A 17,624-nucleotide genomic window follows, 5' to 3' on the forward strand; every position below is an offset into this window, starting at 1 on the left:
GATTCTACAAAACAGCACAGGTGCTTCACAGGTATTGTCATACTGTTAGCTGAATGCAGTTAAAATGCAGATAGTGTGACTTAGGGTGGTACATCTGTGCTGACTGAAAACATCTGCCTGATGGACATATAGAGATTCTGTGAATTTGAAGCAACCTGCACTATGGTTCTCCTGCAGACCTCCAGGCCACACAATATTTGGGCACCATTTCAGGCCTATCTGCAGAACTCTGAAGATACCGTTGTTGTGGCAGGAATAGTTGACCTTGTGTTCAGCTGTTTATGTTGTCCCTATTGGTGTGCAGTCTAGGGAAGGAGGTTGGTTGCAATTTTACGTATTTAGGTACGGGGCTGTATGGTGTTTTTTTCATTTGTGTAATAATGACTACTGTACAGGGTATGATATGCTTCCTGACATATATGTATATTCTACTACAGGAGCAAAAAAAGAAATTAAAGAAAAATAATGCTTTTTGAAGCAGCTGAGCCAATTTACAAATAACAGGAGTGTCAATTTGTACTGTTGGGTCTACAGCATAAGAGCAATCACATATATATTTTTTCACATCTGCCAAGGATTCCCTGCTTTTCTTTAAGTCTGCTCACATCAGCTAAGACACACATTTCTGTCTATACCCATGCAAGCCTTAGCTAAATGCCTGCAATGAAAGAGCCACCTCCCTGAGTTTCACCCAAGAATTCCCTGTCAGCCTTCCTGAGCATGGAGAATGTCTCGGTTACAAAGCTGTATACATCATTTGGATCTTTTGGGATATAAAACATATCTGTTACTGATTTTATTAATAAATACCAGACAATACCCAGTAAAACATTGCCTACACGGATAGCGACAAGCTCAACAATGTTGGGTTCTAAGTGAAAAACTGCAGTTTGATAGAAACCAGCTGAAATAACAATAATTAACAGCACATTTCGGTGGCTACTTGAAGCATTTACTCAGTAAAAAAAAAAGAGACAGTCAATTATAAAGAAGGGAAGAGTTAATAAAAACAACCTAGCATAACTGATGTTTGATGCTACCAGGTTTGTACTGGCCATCCTAGTGGCAAACAGTTTCTTATATGTGTACATACAATTTCCTGCTGAGGCATGTCAGATTATGAAGCATGGGATGTTTTTTATGTTTCGCATCAGTACTGTTTGTAAAATCTTTAGTGTTTTAACCAATGCATTTAGAATATGATCTTGTAAACTGAATTATTAGGGCACATTTGTAAACATAATTGTTTTGGAGAGAGCTTCTAGACAGGATTGGATCAAATTCACTCAGAGTAACATAGGGTTGGTACTGAAACATCATTTAGGGATGCTTAAAGTCCCCATTTCAACCGGATAACGAGCATGGGTGGTGTATGGCTACCATAAGCATGGCGGAGAAGTGTAGCACAATGGTTAGAGTGGCAGACCTTGATGCAGAGATCTGGCCCAGGGTTCAATTCCCACCTTGGCAGGTCTTGGGCTCGGTTCCCTTGGACCAGACAATTCTTGCCTCAGTGCCTAATCTAATTAATGGGTCCCACTCTGTAACTCTGGGTAATAGCTTGCTTAATCTCCACAACAGCCCTGACAGTGCTTGGATGCCTGGCTTCACCCTGGGGGTTGCCCAGGAGTGGGTGCCTCACAGGGAAAAGCCAGGAGGGCTTCCACAGCAGTATGTGTACAGTGCCTTGAGATCCTAACGGGTGAGTAGTGCGCTATACAAGTGTGAAGTTTACACTTACGTATAAGCAGCTCCATAATATTCACCCTAAAAGTAATCACTGTAAACAGTAACTTTTCATAAAGTGCTTAAGACGTGTCTCTTTGCCAACTAAGTTGCTATTCTTTAACATTATGGACTTATCCCATTCCCACTGGGTTGGAATACCCTTCTGGGTGACAGTTGTGATCGATAAGTGATTTTATCAGTAAAACAAACACTGGATGATGCTGTAAAGTAGTCTTGCTGCCAATGTATGAAAATTGTATCACCAAAGTTATTAGTTTAGACGACTAATCAAACAAAATAGTTACATTTTTTGTGCTTTTGTACAGAGGAAAGCTGGTACACCCAGTGCTGCTTTTCTCTGAAGTTACACCACTTTGGTGGAAATCATGCTAGGTCGCTAACTTGCTTTATACAAATGTGGAGGAATGTTCCCCAAAGGTCACCGCACTTCAGTGCTAGCTTCTTCAGGTAAAGGAGTAACACGGACAGTGGAGGCCCGTCCTTTAGGGCAGAGGGGCCACGCCCCCCACCTTTTGCCCATCATGAAGAGTGTCTGTCAGGCTGAACAAAGGCCAGCCTGACAAACACTCTTCATTTTCAGCTCAGACAGCTAAGTGTGAGCCATGCGCGATTTGTGCAGACTCCTGGCTGCCTGAGCTGAACTTTGCTGGGCTGAGAAGGTCACAGCTCCTATGGGCGTGACCTCCTCGGCTCAGCGAAGGTGCCTCAAGGCCCTACCTTGGGTGACGAGGAAAGCGTCACCCATTGACTTCGACCTGGGCGCTTCAGGTTTAAGCCCTGAAGCACCCAGGGCGAGTGTCAATCAGTGACACTTCGTCACAGAGTGGGGTTGGGTCAGCAGTCTCACTGACCCCATCCCACTTTGTGACGAGGCTGGGACTGCTGCCTTCCCTAAGGTCAGCCAAGGGAAGGCAGCAGCCCCAACCCTCCTGGGACCTGGAGGCTGAAGGTAAGTGTGTGTGTGTGTGTGTGTGTGTGATGTTTTAAATTGAATGTTCGGTGCGCGTGTGCATGTTTGAGTGTTATGTGTGTTGTTAATGGATGTGCGTGCATGCGTGTGTGTGAAAGAATGAGTCTGTGTGATCTTTTAAAATGAATGTTTGGTGCATGCGTACATGTTTGAATGTTATGAGTGTTAATGGATGTGCGTGCATGCGTGAAAGAATTAGTGTGTGTGTGTGATGTTTTAAAATGAATGTTTGGTGCGTGCATGCATGTTTGAATGGTATGAGTGTTGTTAATGGATGTGTGTGCGTGAGTGTCTGTGTGTGAAAGAATGAGTGTGTGTGTGCTTCCCACCCGTCCACCTCCCTCCTAAAGCTGCCGGCCGCCACTGAAAATGGAAGCCTCCTTCGCTGAAATAGGTCTTTTTCAAAAATGCATTGGGCATACACACTGGATATGATTCTTACCTTTAATCCCCACATTGGTGTTGCTGTTCCCATTCTACTTCTTTGAACTGATGGAGCTCGCATCCCATTTTGGATACATTCACATAGTCGTTAACATAAAAGGACAGGGCAGAATCAGTTAGGTCTCCCTGCTTTTTCATCTTTGTAGTGTCGCTGGTCGGTGACGTAACTGACCAGTGGACACTGTGTTGAGGTGTGGGGGTGTTTATGTAAAAGGAAGTTGTGGTGGAATCCCCGGATGTATTCGGATGGATTCCACCTCCGTGTTTGTTCCCTTTTGGTTTGCTCCGTGGCCTCCGGCCCGGAGCTATAAATAAAGCAGGGCGTGGCCGGAGCGCAGGGACACGCTCGCCGCTAGCAGCAGGAGACCCGTGCTGCTGTGTTTAAGGCGTGCCAGGCCGTTATGACCACGCCGACACTCGAAAACAAATCAACTGTGTCGCGTGAGTCTTTTCGGCAGCACGCTGCCTTTCATTCATTGTGTTGTGGCTGACACGGCCACAACACAGCAAATTGGCGACGAGGGTGTGCGGCCCCTAGCCCCTGGGTGTGCCCCGCGGCAGCCGCACGTTAAACGTGGTGCTCGTGCGGCGGTTGCACGGCCCGAAATACATTTTAAAAAACGGACGAAGAAAAACAGAGCGCCGGCCGTGTACAACACGGTGCTCGTGCCGTTTCTGTGTTTTCCTGTCATGCCAAGTGACAGAGCGGCGGCCGTGTAATACACGGTGCTCGTGCCGGTCTCTGTGTGTTTCTGCCATCTGAACTGAGCCAAATTGGCCACCAGAAAGAAAAAAAAAGAGAGAAAACACAGAAGTACCCCTAGGAGCCCTAACAAGGACCCCAAATCGCAGTGTCAAAGGCAAGGACACAGAGAACAAAACAGTAGTCCCCATAAGCGGTGCCTAGATCCCTCTGACACCTGACAGTGTGTTCCATTACCTGCATTGCTCATATCAAGCCCAACGCAGCTCCTCAGCACCACAATCCATAATGTCCGCAATATCTCCGGTAGAACCATTCATTGTAGAAGGAGCACCATCTGCCCAAGCTCCAAAGTGGAAAGAATGGGTGGAAAGAGTACTCCTATTCTTCGAGGCCACCAAGGTAGCAAATGACCAGAAGCATGCTATGCTCATTCATATAGGAGGGAAAGACATATACAAAATATCAAAAAACCTGGTGGAGGATGCACCTGAGACACATGCAACGCTGATAGCAGCACTCAATAGGCATTTTTAATCTATGGTCAACACGGACTATGAAAGATTCATATTTAGACAAGCGAGGCAACAAATGGAAGAGTCGTTAGATGTATTCCACCTAACTCTGAGAGAGTTGGCGAGTATGTGCAGATTCAATGATGAAACGGAAGAGGTGAGAGGACAGTTAATTCAAGGGTGCGCATCGCTAAAGCTCCGTGAGCGTATCCTAGAGGAATCTGGAAAGTCCTTGCCGGATATCTTGCAGCTGGGGCGCACGAAAGAGCTATCGAGAGCCCGAGCCTCGCACATGGAGGCTGCCTTACAACGACCAATAAAGGAAGAGGTGGTCAATGTAGTCACGGCGCAGATGAACAGACCAAAACCAAGACTGAACAAAGCCCGAATGAGGCAATGTGGGTATTGTGGGGGAACAAAGCACAGATCATCCGAGTGCCCAGCAAAAGGAAAAGTATGTTCTAGCTGCGGAAAGTTGAATCACTTCGCAAAGGTTTGCCGATCCAAGGGAGCTGCAAGTGCGTCTGTCGACGTCGCGCTGGAAGAGGCTCCTCCCAAAAAATCAGAGCGGGGAAGTGACATGGATGATGACGAAGCAATGATTCATGTTGTCCATTCCCTATTTGCTGTCAAGCCTTCTAACCCTCGACAAGCGCCACTTCCAAAGTGCCAAATCATGATGGGCGAACACGAGGTTGTTGCTGTGGTAGACACAGGTGCGTCCATAAATCTTTTGGCCGCAGAGGAATATAATCGGATGGTGCCGGCTCCAGCACTAACCCAGACAAACATCAAGGTGCATGCATACGGGCAAAGCACCCCTTTGGCTTTGAGAGGCATGTTCCAAACCCTTCTCACCCACGGGTCACAGTCAACCTCCACGAAAATCTATGTGACGGAAGGAGGAACGGGAATGCTGTTGGGCTGCAAAGCGGCAGAAGAGTTGGCGATTGTGTCTTTTGCTTTCAGCATTCATCAAGAGTCCATAGTTGAACTGGTGGCCCGATATGCAGGAGTGTTCAAAGGAATTGGATGTCTCCGAGGCCGAGAAATAACGCTCCACATTGATCCTACAGTACAACCAGTAGCTCTTCGTCATCGGCGAGTGGCGTTCCACCTTCGGCCACAAGTAGAGAGGGAACTGGAGAACTTGGAAAAAGCTGGAATCATTGAGAAGGTATCTGGACCTACTCCGTGGGTTTCCCCCATTGTGGTAGCAAGGAAGCCCAAACAGCCTGGCGAAGTGAGAATCTGTGTGGACATGCGCCTCCCGAACGCTGCCATAAAAAGGGAAAGGCATCTAACGCCGACGATTGACGACATCCTGGGGGAGCTTAGCGAGTCCGGATGGTTCTCGAAACTGGATCTCAGGTCCGGATACCACCAGTTGGTATTGGCCAAAGACTCCCGTTACATTACGACTTTCTCTACACATGTCGGGCTCCGAAGGTATAAACGTTTGAGTTTTGGGGTATTCAGTGCTGCAGAGGTATTCCAAAATGTCATCCAGGAGTTGTTGATAGGATTGCCTCGGACTATCAATGTCAGTGACGACATTCTTGTCCATGCGCCCACCATTGCAGAACACCATTCATGACTCCAGAAGGTCCTACAACGTATTCAGGAGTCAGGGCTCACGCTCCATCGAGAGAAATGTGAATTCTTAAAGGAAAAGATACAGTTTTTTGGTTACACGTTTTCCTCGAGTGGGGTAGCCCCCGATGCGGCCAAAGTCAATGACATTAAAAAGGCGCCCCCCCCACCAACATCACTGAGGTCCGGAGTTTTCTAGGAATGGTAAATTACTGCAGCCAATTTATTAAGGATTTGTCTAACCTCACGCAGCCTCTGCGGAATCTCACCAAAGCCTCTGAACCTTGGAGGTGGGGAATCCTGGAGCAGTCCGCGTTTGATATGATCAAAGATGCACTTTCCAGTGAGACCATTTTGAAGTATTTCGACCCAAAACGGAGCACCAAAATCGCCGTGGATGCTGGACCAAAAGGACTGGGGGCAGTTTTACGTCAAGAACACACCGAAGGGATGTGGTCCCCTGTTGCCTATGCCAGCCGATCGCTGACTGAAACTGAACAGCGTTATTCGCAGATAGAAAAGGAGGCGATTGCAGTACATTGGGGCTGCAAACACTTCCATATTTATGTGTATGGCCGCCCATTTATCGTAACTACCGACCACAAGCCGTTACTCCCTCTTTTCAATGGCACTGTTTCAAAATCCCCGCCGAGGATTGAGAAGTGGATGTTACAATTGCAAGATTATCGGTGCCAGTTAGAATATTGTCCGGGATCTGAAAATCCGGCACACTATTTGTCGAGACATCCCGAGCTGCGTCTGCTGTGGAGATGGAAGAGGCACAAGAGACAGAGGAATATGTGAGATACATCACGGACCAGTCCAGACCAATACCGATGACGATGAGTGACATTGTCCAGGCTACCAAGCGGGATGAAGGTCTACAGAAGGTCATGGTGGCAATGCAAAATAATCAGTGGCGCCAGCTTAAAGGGCAACTACCTCTGCTGACTTCAGAGTCTCAAGGCATTATCAGGAGTCTGTACAACGTGAGGGATGAGCTCACAACTGGTGTTGAGGGGTGCCTGTTGAGAGGAAATCGTTTGGTCATTCCTTCTTCCCTCACTCCCAGAGCGGTGGAGTTGGCCCACAATGGTCACCAAGGGATGGTTAAGACAAAGAGCCGTCTCAGGTCGAAAGTGTGGTTTCCTTTTATGGACGAACAAGTGGAGAGTCTGGTGGGGTCTTGCAGATGGTGTCAAGCCACTGGTGAGTCGAACAGGCCCAATCCAATCGGGACTGAGCCATCCCCGATTGGTCCTTGGGTGTCAGCTAGTTTGGACTTTGGAAGCTTACCTGATGGTCGTCACACCATGGTCCTCATCGATGATTTCTCAAAGTACCCTGAAGTGGAGATCATCTCTGCCCTGACCGCTGATGTTGTGATTGCTGGCTTAGAGAAGGCAATGGCTACCCATGGTCTCATATCCGAGATAAAGACAGATAATGGACCCCCATTCCAAAGTAGAGAACTAGCTGAGTATCTTAATGTAACGGGCACGCGTCACCTCCGTATTACCCCGAGTTGGCCTCAAGCTAACGGTGTGGTAGAAAGATTCATGAGGACTCTGAACAAGGTTATTTGCATCGCTGTAGCTGGTGGTCAAGCTGTTGAATATGCCATTTTTTAGTTTCTGAGGAATTACCGGCAAACACCCCATTCCACCACGAACAGAGCGCCGACTCACCTTGCGTTTGGGAGGGCGTCGATGGATGCAATTCCTCATCATTCTTCTTGGATTCATCCCGCTGTGTCCATTGATGTAGTTCAGGAGAAAAGGCGTGTGTCCAACCAGCGGGCAAGCCATGCTCGCCGAGCGATCCCGTCCGACCTGCGAGTTGGTGACCAAGTATTACTGAAGCAGGTGCTGCCAGGGAGCAAGTTTCGTACACCATTCAGTTCTGTTCCTTGGACAGTTGTGCAACGAAATGGATCTGCTGTTGTTGCCCGGCGTGGGAATGAGACGGTGACCCGCAACATCTCTTTGTTCAAAAGGTTTTATTCTTCTGGAGCTGCAGTTGAGGACAGCTTCCGTGAGGCTGATGATGTGGGTCCGCTGTGTCCAGGACTTGGTGTGGGTGGTTCACCGTCCAGCTCTGATGATAAGCGTGAAGATGGTCCTGGCCCCGTTCCAGCTGAGCGGGTGTCTGGGGACGTGAGTCCTGGTGTGCCTCCTCATCGCTCAGGGTCTACCCGATATAATTTGCGTAGCAATCCTTGCCCTTCTGTTCGGCTGCGTGACCACCTGTGTGACTAGTGGACTGTAATTTGTGTGATTTCTGTTGTATTGGTTTTTCACATTTTTGGGGAGGAATGTAGTGTCGCTGGTCGGTGACGTAACCGACCAGTGGACACTGTGTTGAGGTGTGGGGGTGTTTATGTAAAAGGAAGTTGTGGTGGAATCCCCGGATGTATCCGGATGGATTCCACCTCCGTGTTTGTTCCCTTTTGGTTTGCTCCGTGGCCTCCGGCCCGGAGCTATAAATAAAGCAGGGCTTCGCCGGAGGGCAGGGACACGCTCGCCGCTAGCAGCAGGAGACCCGTGCTGTTGTGCTTAAGGCGTGCCAGGCCGTTCCGACCACGCCGACACTCGAAAACAAATCAACTGTGTCGCGTGAGTCTTTTCGGCAGCGCGCTGCCTTTCATTCATTGTGTTGTGGCTGACACGGCCACAACACAACAATCTTAAGTCTTTAAGCATGTAACCAAATCGCAAGTGCACGACCGACCACGGGGCATTCTCTTCAAATTCACTTCTAGGCTAGCAGACCCCCTTTAAAACATTTGATTTCTAAAATGCGGAACTGCGATGCTGTTACTGCCCATTATCACCCTAAGGGTAGGACTATTAGTGAGAGCTAATTATAATTAATTCAAAGTGCTAGGACATTTTATGGAATTCTTGGATTAAATCAGCAGCCAATTTCTCAAGAGAGTTGTTTTTCGAAATTTTCATAAACTTTCCAAACGCACAATTTCCACTTTTTCGTCCATTCGGAGAATATTTCTTTTAGAAAAGCTTACACATGATTACAGCGCGTATTCAGCCTGATATACAGACAACTGCTAGCCGATTTTTAACAGACTACCTTGAAACTGTTTCATCGAAACTGCAAATCCATTAAAGAAAATATTCCTAATTCTGGCCGAGTTTAGCACTTTTTACCGTCTACTATCGTACAGCAGTCATTCTCTTACTTTTTCACACTCACAAGATGTTTCAGTTAATTATGTTTTAAAATGAACTCTTCCGCTTTTGTAGATAGGTATTTTGTATCCACTATATTCGTTCCTCATATGTACACTCAGTAATTACATTGACTTTCTCACAGCCACCTCTTCTGGCCTGCCCTTTAGTTCAGCCACTTTATTCGCTCGCCATAATTATTGCTAACTAGTCCCGTCCTTTTGCCAAGCTCCTCTGCCAGTTAGTACCAATGCAGTCGATTTCGGATTAGCCCACCACCCTTAAATATTCTACATTTTACCTAGAAATGTAACTGCTGTTCCACAATTATTACGCACTACTAAAGCTTCCACATTCTCCAACTTCCAATCAGCTCTTCGCAATGAACGCTCTGTTTACATAGCACCTTGCTAACACTTTTCGTATAACTGTGCTTTAAGCTATGCTTTCAGTGGAGTGACCAGGAGTTAGTGCTAGTTGTGCTCTGCTCAGGCGGGCCCAGTACTGATCTAAAGTCGAGGTCAGGGTGCCCTGGGCTTGTTCTGTACTTTTTAACATCAATGGCTGATCTACTACTGCACACAGTGTGGCGTCAGATCAAAGGACAAGAATGAGCCTGATGTCAGCAGTCCTGCGTATGTACATTATGTCCTGTAATAACCTTGAGGTCTCTCCTTTTAACTGGTCTGTTCCAAAAGTTACAATTATGGAGTACATCTCACATATAAATACACATGGAAATAGCTCAGCAAATATAGTGTTATTGAAATATTAATGCCAACATCGGATAATCCGGAAAGTTAAACTGTGATGCTGTTTCTTTCTCATCTGGATTTACCTAAATAGTGCGTAAACGCAATAGGAGGCCTAATGTAGTTTAGATGATGATTGAAAATTGTTTAATTAATTGGTGGGTGTGTTATGTATACAGAACTATGTATATTTATGAAATTATTAAAGTATGAAATATCTTGTATTGTCAGTTGGAGAATACATTTTTAAGCATATTGATGATTTTCCCCTTATATTATTTGTTGAGGGGGTTTGCCACGCAAGGTGGCTGAACGGCATGTCCTTGATCGGCTCCTCATGGGCCCCGAAGGTATCCTGAATAATCCTGCTGTGTGCTGCATCTTTGACATAATCTTTACTAAGGATTTAGAGGGAGTTGGTTGCTGTCCTGCCCTTGGCCGCTTTTTCCCACCTCCTATGGGCATTTATGGCGAAGTTCGCCGGCTGAGTGAGCAGCGTGGAGAAAGCGTGGAGAAAGTCTGCGGAGGCCGTGGTGAGGCACCAGGGGGGAGTATCCCTCGGGAGGATGGACCAAGAGCTGTGGCAGCACTGAGGTGCGATTGAGACCAGCCCCCGCTACTCATCCAGGGGTGGTCAGTACTGGCCGGCCTGCAGCGCGGAGGTGATCCAGGGGTAAAGCGCCACCGTTGGTGACTAGCCTGATGGAGGCAGCGGTTTTGGATTGCTGCACTGCTGGGTTGCTGCTGGGCCTTCTATTGCCTGGTGGAGGAGATACCATGCATTCCCCAGGGGCACGGGACAGATGATGCCTGCACAGGGAATGCCCTGGGGCAAGCGGGCATTTGCCAAAAGTTATGTGGTTGTCTGTGTGGGGCTCCAACCTCCTTGAGGGAGCAATGGAGACTGGGGGCCAGCTTGGAGTGGAGGGGGGGGGCGTGGCCCGGGTCCTGGTGCCAGCCAGCTCGGAGGGAGGCCTACCTCCAAGGCACAGCCAGTGCTTTACTAGGCTGCACCCCCACCCCGGCAGCAAACAGTTGGATTTGGGGTCTTTGACCTTCCTTACATTATGGACCCTTGAGGCCAGGGAGGGTGTCCGTAGCTGGCAAAGGCACCTGGAGATACTGGAGAGGGGATAGACTGCCCGCTCCTGAGAGATGTCGAGGGCTGTTGCCCTGGCTCTGGGGGACACTGGAACTGTGTTGTGGGACAAAGTAGGTGCTGTGACCACTGGGTGTGGTTGTTGCCTGCCACCTGGGTGCCTCCATGTAGTATTGTAGTGCTGCCTGCAGCATATTCCTCATGGAGAAAGAAAAAAACCCTGGTACCATGCAGGGGAAAACTATACAACCCAGGCACCGGCCTCACAGAGCCAAACCCAACAGTGGGTACAAGCAATGATCCTGCACTGGAGCCGCCCTTGGATGAACCACTGCATGGCGACATCCTGGCGGCAATTCAAGGCTCTCATGTGGCACTGGAGGGAAAAATTTAATAAAAAGCTGAACCCTAGAGGTGAACCTCAGCGCAGATTTGCCTTCTTTGTCATCAAGAGGACACACATGGTGCTGGTGGCCCCGCTGCGACCTGGGGCGCAACCGCGGGCAATAATAGCACAGGTCCTGAATTACAAAGATAGACACTGCATTATGTGCATGGCTCGAGAAAATGACACTGCCCATTATGAAAATCACAAGATCTCCACTTATCTAGACTATACCCAGAGAGTACAGATAGATAGAAAATCCTTTTTAGAGGTTAAGAGAAAACTGTAGAACATGGAACTCAAATGCAAGCTTTTGTATCCAGCCAGGCTGTGTGTGCTCTCGGAGGGAATATTTCAGTTCATTCACTCTCCGGAGGATGTTTGGAGATGGTTGGAGATGCGGCACAAGGTGCCACGGAATGAAGTGGGGTCCTGGAGAAATCGTTCCCACAGCAATGTGGGTCCACACAATCATGATTGAAGGGCATGAGGAGACAATGAGCAGCGGAATGGCCATGAAGATGGAGGGTCAGAGACCTCAAGAATTATGATCTAGGAGGATGGCACGATGGTGCTAGACTTCTCAACCGCTGGGCTGGGGAGATGGAGGGACCATCCGCTCCGACGACAGACATGGAGATAGTGACATGCTTGCTTGACTTGGAGTTTCTGTGGCAATTGTGAAATATTTGGGGGGTGATATGTGGGGTGGGGGCAGAATGTGGGTGATGAGTAAGTTATGTTTGGAATACTATTTAGCATATCTATTGATCCATATGCTCACATGACATTGGTACTGGCTTTTAACTAATGAAACAGGTTTCTAGGAAGTAACTCCAACATGCTGTGGTATGCCTTGTTTGACTGTAGATGGTTTAGTCTATTGGTCTTGACAGCATTGACATAATGGGTGAACAAGATGGTCCATTGTTGTGTTGTTTGTTTAGGGAGGGAAAGGTTTGGGAAGTTATTGGAGTTTATACCTCTGGTTCTTGAGGTGGTTTGGTTTGTTGTTACTGTGCATATAATGCTTCAAGGTGCTGCGTCTCAGATGGAGAGGGTGAAGGGCGGGTTCATTCCTGAGCGTGTAGACCAGTTTGGGTCCAGGGTGTGGGTGTCACCACCTTATGCTGACTGTGGAAATAAAGTGCCCTGGAACGTCTGGGGCCTGTGGGGATATACTAAACAATACAGGGTTCATTTGTTTCTAAAGCCCAGTCAAGTCCAAATTGCCTCTTTTCAGGTACCTCACCTGATGGCTAGCGAGGCCCAGAAGTTGGCAAACAAGTGGAGGAGGTAGCACTATATGTCAACATATTCCTCTTATGCTAAGGTGGTGGCTATATGGACCGTGCCTGGTGTGCCGTTTCATCATACCTACAGTGAAGCACAGGCAGAGGGGTGCCACTTGTTGCGACAAGGCATATTACATGGTAAAGATATCACTATTCAGAACACTTATGACGCAAATGTGGATGTTGGGAACTTTTTTTGAAGTGGTACAAGAACTGCTGGAGGGCAATGTAGGATCTCTGATACTCGGATGGGAGATGCTAACTGTGTCTTGGATAGGGACAGGGACCGGCACCCTGTGTGACAGGGGAGAAAACCTCTCAATTCTAGGTCCATTTCTGTGGTTATGCAAAATCTGGGGTTCCTAGACATTTATTGGTTACTACATCCTTAGACACAGGAGTACACTTGTCACTCACTAACACAGTAAGCCATATAGCCACCGGGACGGTCTGCTTGTGGCCGGAGTTGGGCCAGAGAAGCTGCAGGCAGTTGTTCACTTAGGGAGGTTTCTTTCTGACCATGTGCCTGTGCTGCTTTGTCTGCAGTGGGGGGGAGGTGAGCATTCTGATAGAGGCAATATCCTCAGAAATGCTGGCTGATGCAGTGTGTACTGAGTGATTGGCAGATGTACTCACTGAATATTTAGCAAACAATTGGGGCTGCACTGTTAGGGCCATCGTGTGGGAGGCCTTGAAGGTAGTTCTAAGAGGGGTATGCACTACCTACTGAGTAAAGAGGCACCAGAGGCAGACATCTAGGTCCAGGAAAGTGACTAGCTGACTCCAAAAAAGGGTAGGCAAGTTCTACGTCTATGCCCAAGGAGAGAATACAGACTAAGCATGCCTTGAACACACTATGGGACATCTTAGACAAATACACTTATGAGGCTTACTGGCAGCACTTCCATAAGGGGGGGGAGGTAAATTAAGAAGGCTTCTAGCCTGGGCATTGAAACGTGAACAGGAGGTACAGCCTATAGATCACATCTGGCCCCTGTGGATGTGGGAGGGGTGTTGGTGACGGGTTGACGGGATGGCTTGAATACCCTTGCGGCGTACATTTGGGATGTCTAGCAGGCTGGGGAGGTATGACAGGAGGACGCAGTGGAGGCATTCCTTGTTGGCGTGGAATTGCCAAGCCTGTTGTTAGACGGTGTTCATGAGTTGGGCGGTGAGCTTACATCTGAGGAATTGAGATTGGTGTGACAGGACCTCAAATAACATGAAGGCCCTTGAGGGAGAAGGGTTTCTTGTGGAATTCTTTCATACACACTCTGCCCTGCTCACAGAACGACTCTTGGTGGTTTTTCAGGAGGCCCAGGAGAAGATTCTCCTCCCTTCTATGCAGAAGGGCACCATCTGTCCTATGTTAAAACCGGGTGGGAAAGCTGAGGACCCCTCCTCTTATTGGCCCCTCACTGTGATAAACTCTGATGTCAAGATACTTTGAAATCTGCTGGTAACTAGGTAGCGAGGGGTAGTACAGGACTTAGTGCATGAGGACCAGTGTGGTTTTATACCAGCTCGTAGCACTGCATTTAATCTCCATAGACTGAACCATGTACTGCATGAAACCACAGAGAAAGTCTATATAAGTGTGGTGCCTTTCGCAGTTTTGAACTGTTCACATGGAATGCATTAAAATGCCATTGACAATGTTTCAAATAAGAATCATATTGGAGAATGACTTCATCAGGGTGCATGGTGCGCCAAACATTGAAAGGTATAGACCACCCCTCCCAGGAGAAGAGAAGTATTATTTGTGTAGCTTTGTTTGTTGAGAAACTGAAATACTTTGTTTTCACTTCACTTAAGTCAACTGTTCAATGTACTTTTTTATATAAATTGCTGATACTGAAATATTTCAGATTTTTTGCCTTGTGTGATTGAGTTTTTTAAACATATGTAAACTTCAATATTTTGGGAAATAATTACTATTGGACATTGACAAAAGAGAACTGCTTGATCTTAGTGCAAGAAAACTATTATTTTTAAAGTGTCACTGCATTGTTTGAGCAGATCTACATTGTGATAGAACTTGTATCTATTAAGGTATGTGTGTATTAGGCTTTACCTAGTAGGAAGCTGGGGGACAATGGGGAGCTTTACATCAATGGGGCTTGTAAGAGATTTTTCAGATTGTATAACGGGATTCCAAATTACACTAAAAATGTCAGAGTGACAGAATAGCCAGTCCAGCCTTTCCGTTTGCACTCACAAGTCCCATTTTCTTGTGCAAATCTGATTTGTGTGCAAAAGCACACCTGAGCATTGGTATATTTGCAATTTATGGCAGGGTATTTTTGCAAACGCTAACTACATGTGGGTCTAAGTGACCACATAGGTGATTTATTCAGAATCACACAATTGTTTCAAGTGTCAAAGATGGGATTAGAATTAAGGTGTCCAGGGGCCACATGTACCAAGCATTTTTCTGGTTTGCGACTGGATCCATAACTTGTTAGCAAATCGCCTCTTGCTTTTGTGATTCGGTATTAGGAAGGGGCGTATTTAGGGCATCCTTTCCTAATTCCAAATGGAACTGGTATGTATGAATGTTTTGCGACCTGAATGCAGTAGCAAAGCATTCATATTTTACCGTCTCAGTAGAGGAGGTGGTAACCGATTTGTAAACGGGAAGGGGTCCCTTAGGGATCCGTTCTCTTTTGTGAATGCATGCAAAAAACCTCTTTAAGGACAGGCAGTAGTCCCATGGACCACTGCCTACTGTTAAAAAATTAAACTGAAATGTTTCATCTTTCTTTTTGAAATGCATCCCATTTTCCTTTAAGGAAAAGAGGCTCCATTTAAAAAAGTTGTTTTATTTAAAAGCAAACACAGACATGGTGGTCTGCCGTCCCCAGCAGGCCACCATCCCTGTGTTTTTAGCTGTTCCTAATGGGTCGCAAATTGTGACATAACTCATGAATATTAATGAGGTAGGTCAACTGCAACCCCATTGGGAATCATTAAATGTATCAAGGACACTTTTAATGAATGATTTAATGATTCCCAATTAGTACATAAGTGTTTGTGATTTCCTGATAGCGAATGGCAAAGATTAGCTACTAGGAACTCACAAAATGTAGCCACAGATTCCTAGGTGGAAGACTGACAAACCATAACACATCTCATATAAAAAAGCAACAGATACGTTCAGTGTGTTTTGAAAACACACCTTCCATCCTTTTTTAGCTTTCGGAAAAGAGGATTCCCTCCTACAGGTGCTCTTACCTGACCCCACTCTCCAGTAATCCAGCGTGGAGGAGGGCAGCGGCCCAAGCTACAACGGAGACGGACGGGCGGCTTGTTTTCCTCTGCGCAGTTTGTTGGAGAGAACGTTTTGGAAAGGTCACTGCTCTTGCACAGAACAATGCGATGCTTGAATCCCGGACCACACTTGGGCGTACACTGAAAGCAACAAATAGACATTACCAAGCATTAATTTGTAGCAAGCATTAAATAGTAACCATAAATGAGTCAGCCATTTTGAAGAGGTATACAGGCAATTATGAAGACTGCAAGATGTTATAGCACTTAGGGGGTCATTACGACCTTGGCGGGCGGTAACCGCCGTGCGGCCGCCAATGTGGCCGCACTCGCGCGGCCCCCATTATGACATTCCCGCTGGGCCGGCGGGCGCAAAGCAAGTTTGTGCCCGCCGGCCCAGCGGGGATGAGGCCGCAACATAGGAGCCGGCTCCTAATGGAGCCGGCGGTGTTGCGGCCGTGCGACGGGTGCAGTTGCACCCGTCGCGCTTTTCACTGAAAGCTGGCCGGGGCCCTGTTAGGGGGCCCCTGCACCGCCCATGCCAGTGGCATGGGCGGTGCAGGGGCCCCCAGGGGCCCCAGGACACCCCTTACCACCAGCCTCATCCTGGTGGTGCAAACCGCCAGAAACAGGCTGGCGGTAGGGATGTCATAATCCCCAGGGCAGCGCTTATTGCAGCGCTGCCCTGGCGGATTATCACTGCCGGGGCTAAAATGGCGGGAAACCACCGGCCCCGGCGGTGCGACCGCAGCGCTACCGCCGCGGTCGTAATGAGGGCCTCCGTACCGCCAGCCTGTTGGCGGTACGGACGCTACATTACCCCCGGCGGTATCCGACCGCCAGGGTCGTAATGACCACCTTAGTGAATTCCTCATTAGGAAAAGCATGGATTCAAAGAACTTTCAGTGAAGCTCTGCATTCAGCTGGAGAGAAACCCACTTGGGTTTATTCTGGAAAATATACTCAGATGTTTTAACCGTCTCTTCAAAACCAAGGAGTGTGGATCCTTTCATTTCTGACATGGTTCACATATCCTTTAAAGAAACTACAGGGCCTTTGCCGGTTTATGAGAGCTACAATACCAGTGTGCCATTTTAAAAAATTCAAACTTTAGGTAAATTGTCAATTAAAAAAACAGCAGCTATATTGGTGCTGATTCACATAGGAGAATTAACAGAGCTATTATGTTAAACCTCATGCAGTTTCTAGTGTAGTGTTGTGCCCAGTGACGCAACTGGAGCGCCGAAGCTATCATCTGGGTTGGGAGAGAGGGGAGGTCAAGTCTAACCCCCACTGCCCAGTGTGTCTACATAATCTGTGCCCCGTGACCATGTGGGCAAGAAAATAAATGGGCGTGTGCCAGCTAGGTGTGACAGAGTGTTTAGTGGAATACCGCCAGTGGCACATGCTGAAATATACTCCTGGTGTGTAATCATTTATATTGTTGCACGTGCTCAGTCCCTTACCTGCCCTGACGATGCTACATTGGCAACGAGGCACGGATCCAGAGCCCCCTCAACAGGGAAGAAAACACGGACAGCGACGCTCATGTGCCTACAGCCCTCTGCGATCGGAGACGCCAGTTTGCTCCGACAGCCTTCTCCAAGACAGGCAAAAAGGGGTGTGGCTGACTGCCCCGAGGATGCGTTGGGGAGTCCCGT

General features: G+C 47.6%; 1 protein-coding gene across 1 annotated transcript in view; it reads right to left on the bottom strand.

The window, feature by feature from the left end:
• Positions 1-17,624, bottom strand: part of ADAMTS6 (ADAM metallopeptidase with thrombospondin type 1 motif 6) — a 1,391,222-nt gene that overhangs the window by 71,214 nt on the left and 1,302,384 nt on the right. The window contains exon 23 of the mRNA XM_069222749.1: positions 15,928-16,104. Coding sequence (XP_069078850.1) covers positions 15,928-16,104 — 177 coding nt within the window. The remainder of the gene's footprint in view (positions 1-15,927; positions 16,105-17,624) is intronic.

Source organism: Pleurodeles waltl, chromosome 1_1, assembly GCF_031143425.1.
Source record: "Pleurodeles waltl isolate 20211129_DDA chromosome 1_1, aPleWal1.hap1.20221129, whole genome shotgun sequence".
Lineage (NCBI taxonomy): Eukaryota > Metazoa > Chordata > Amphibia > Caudata > Salamandridae > Pleurodeles > Pleurodeles waltl.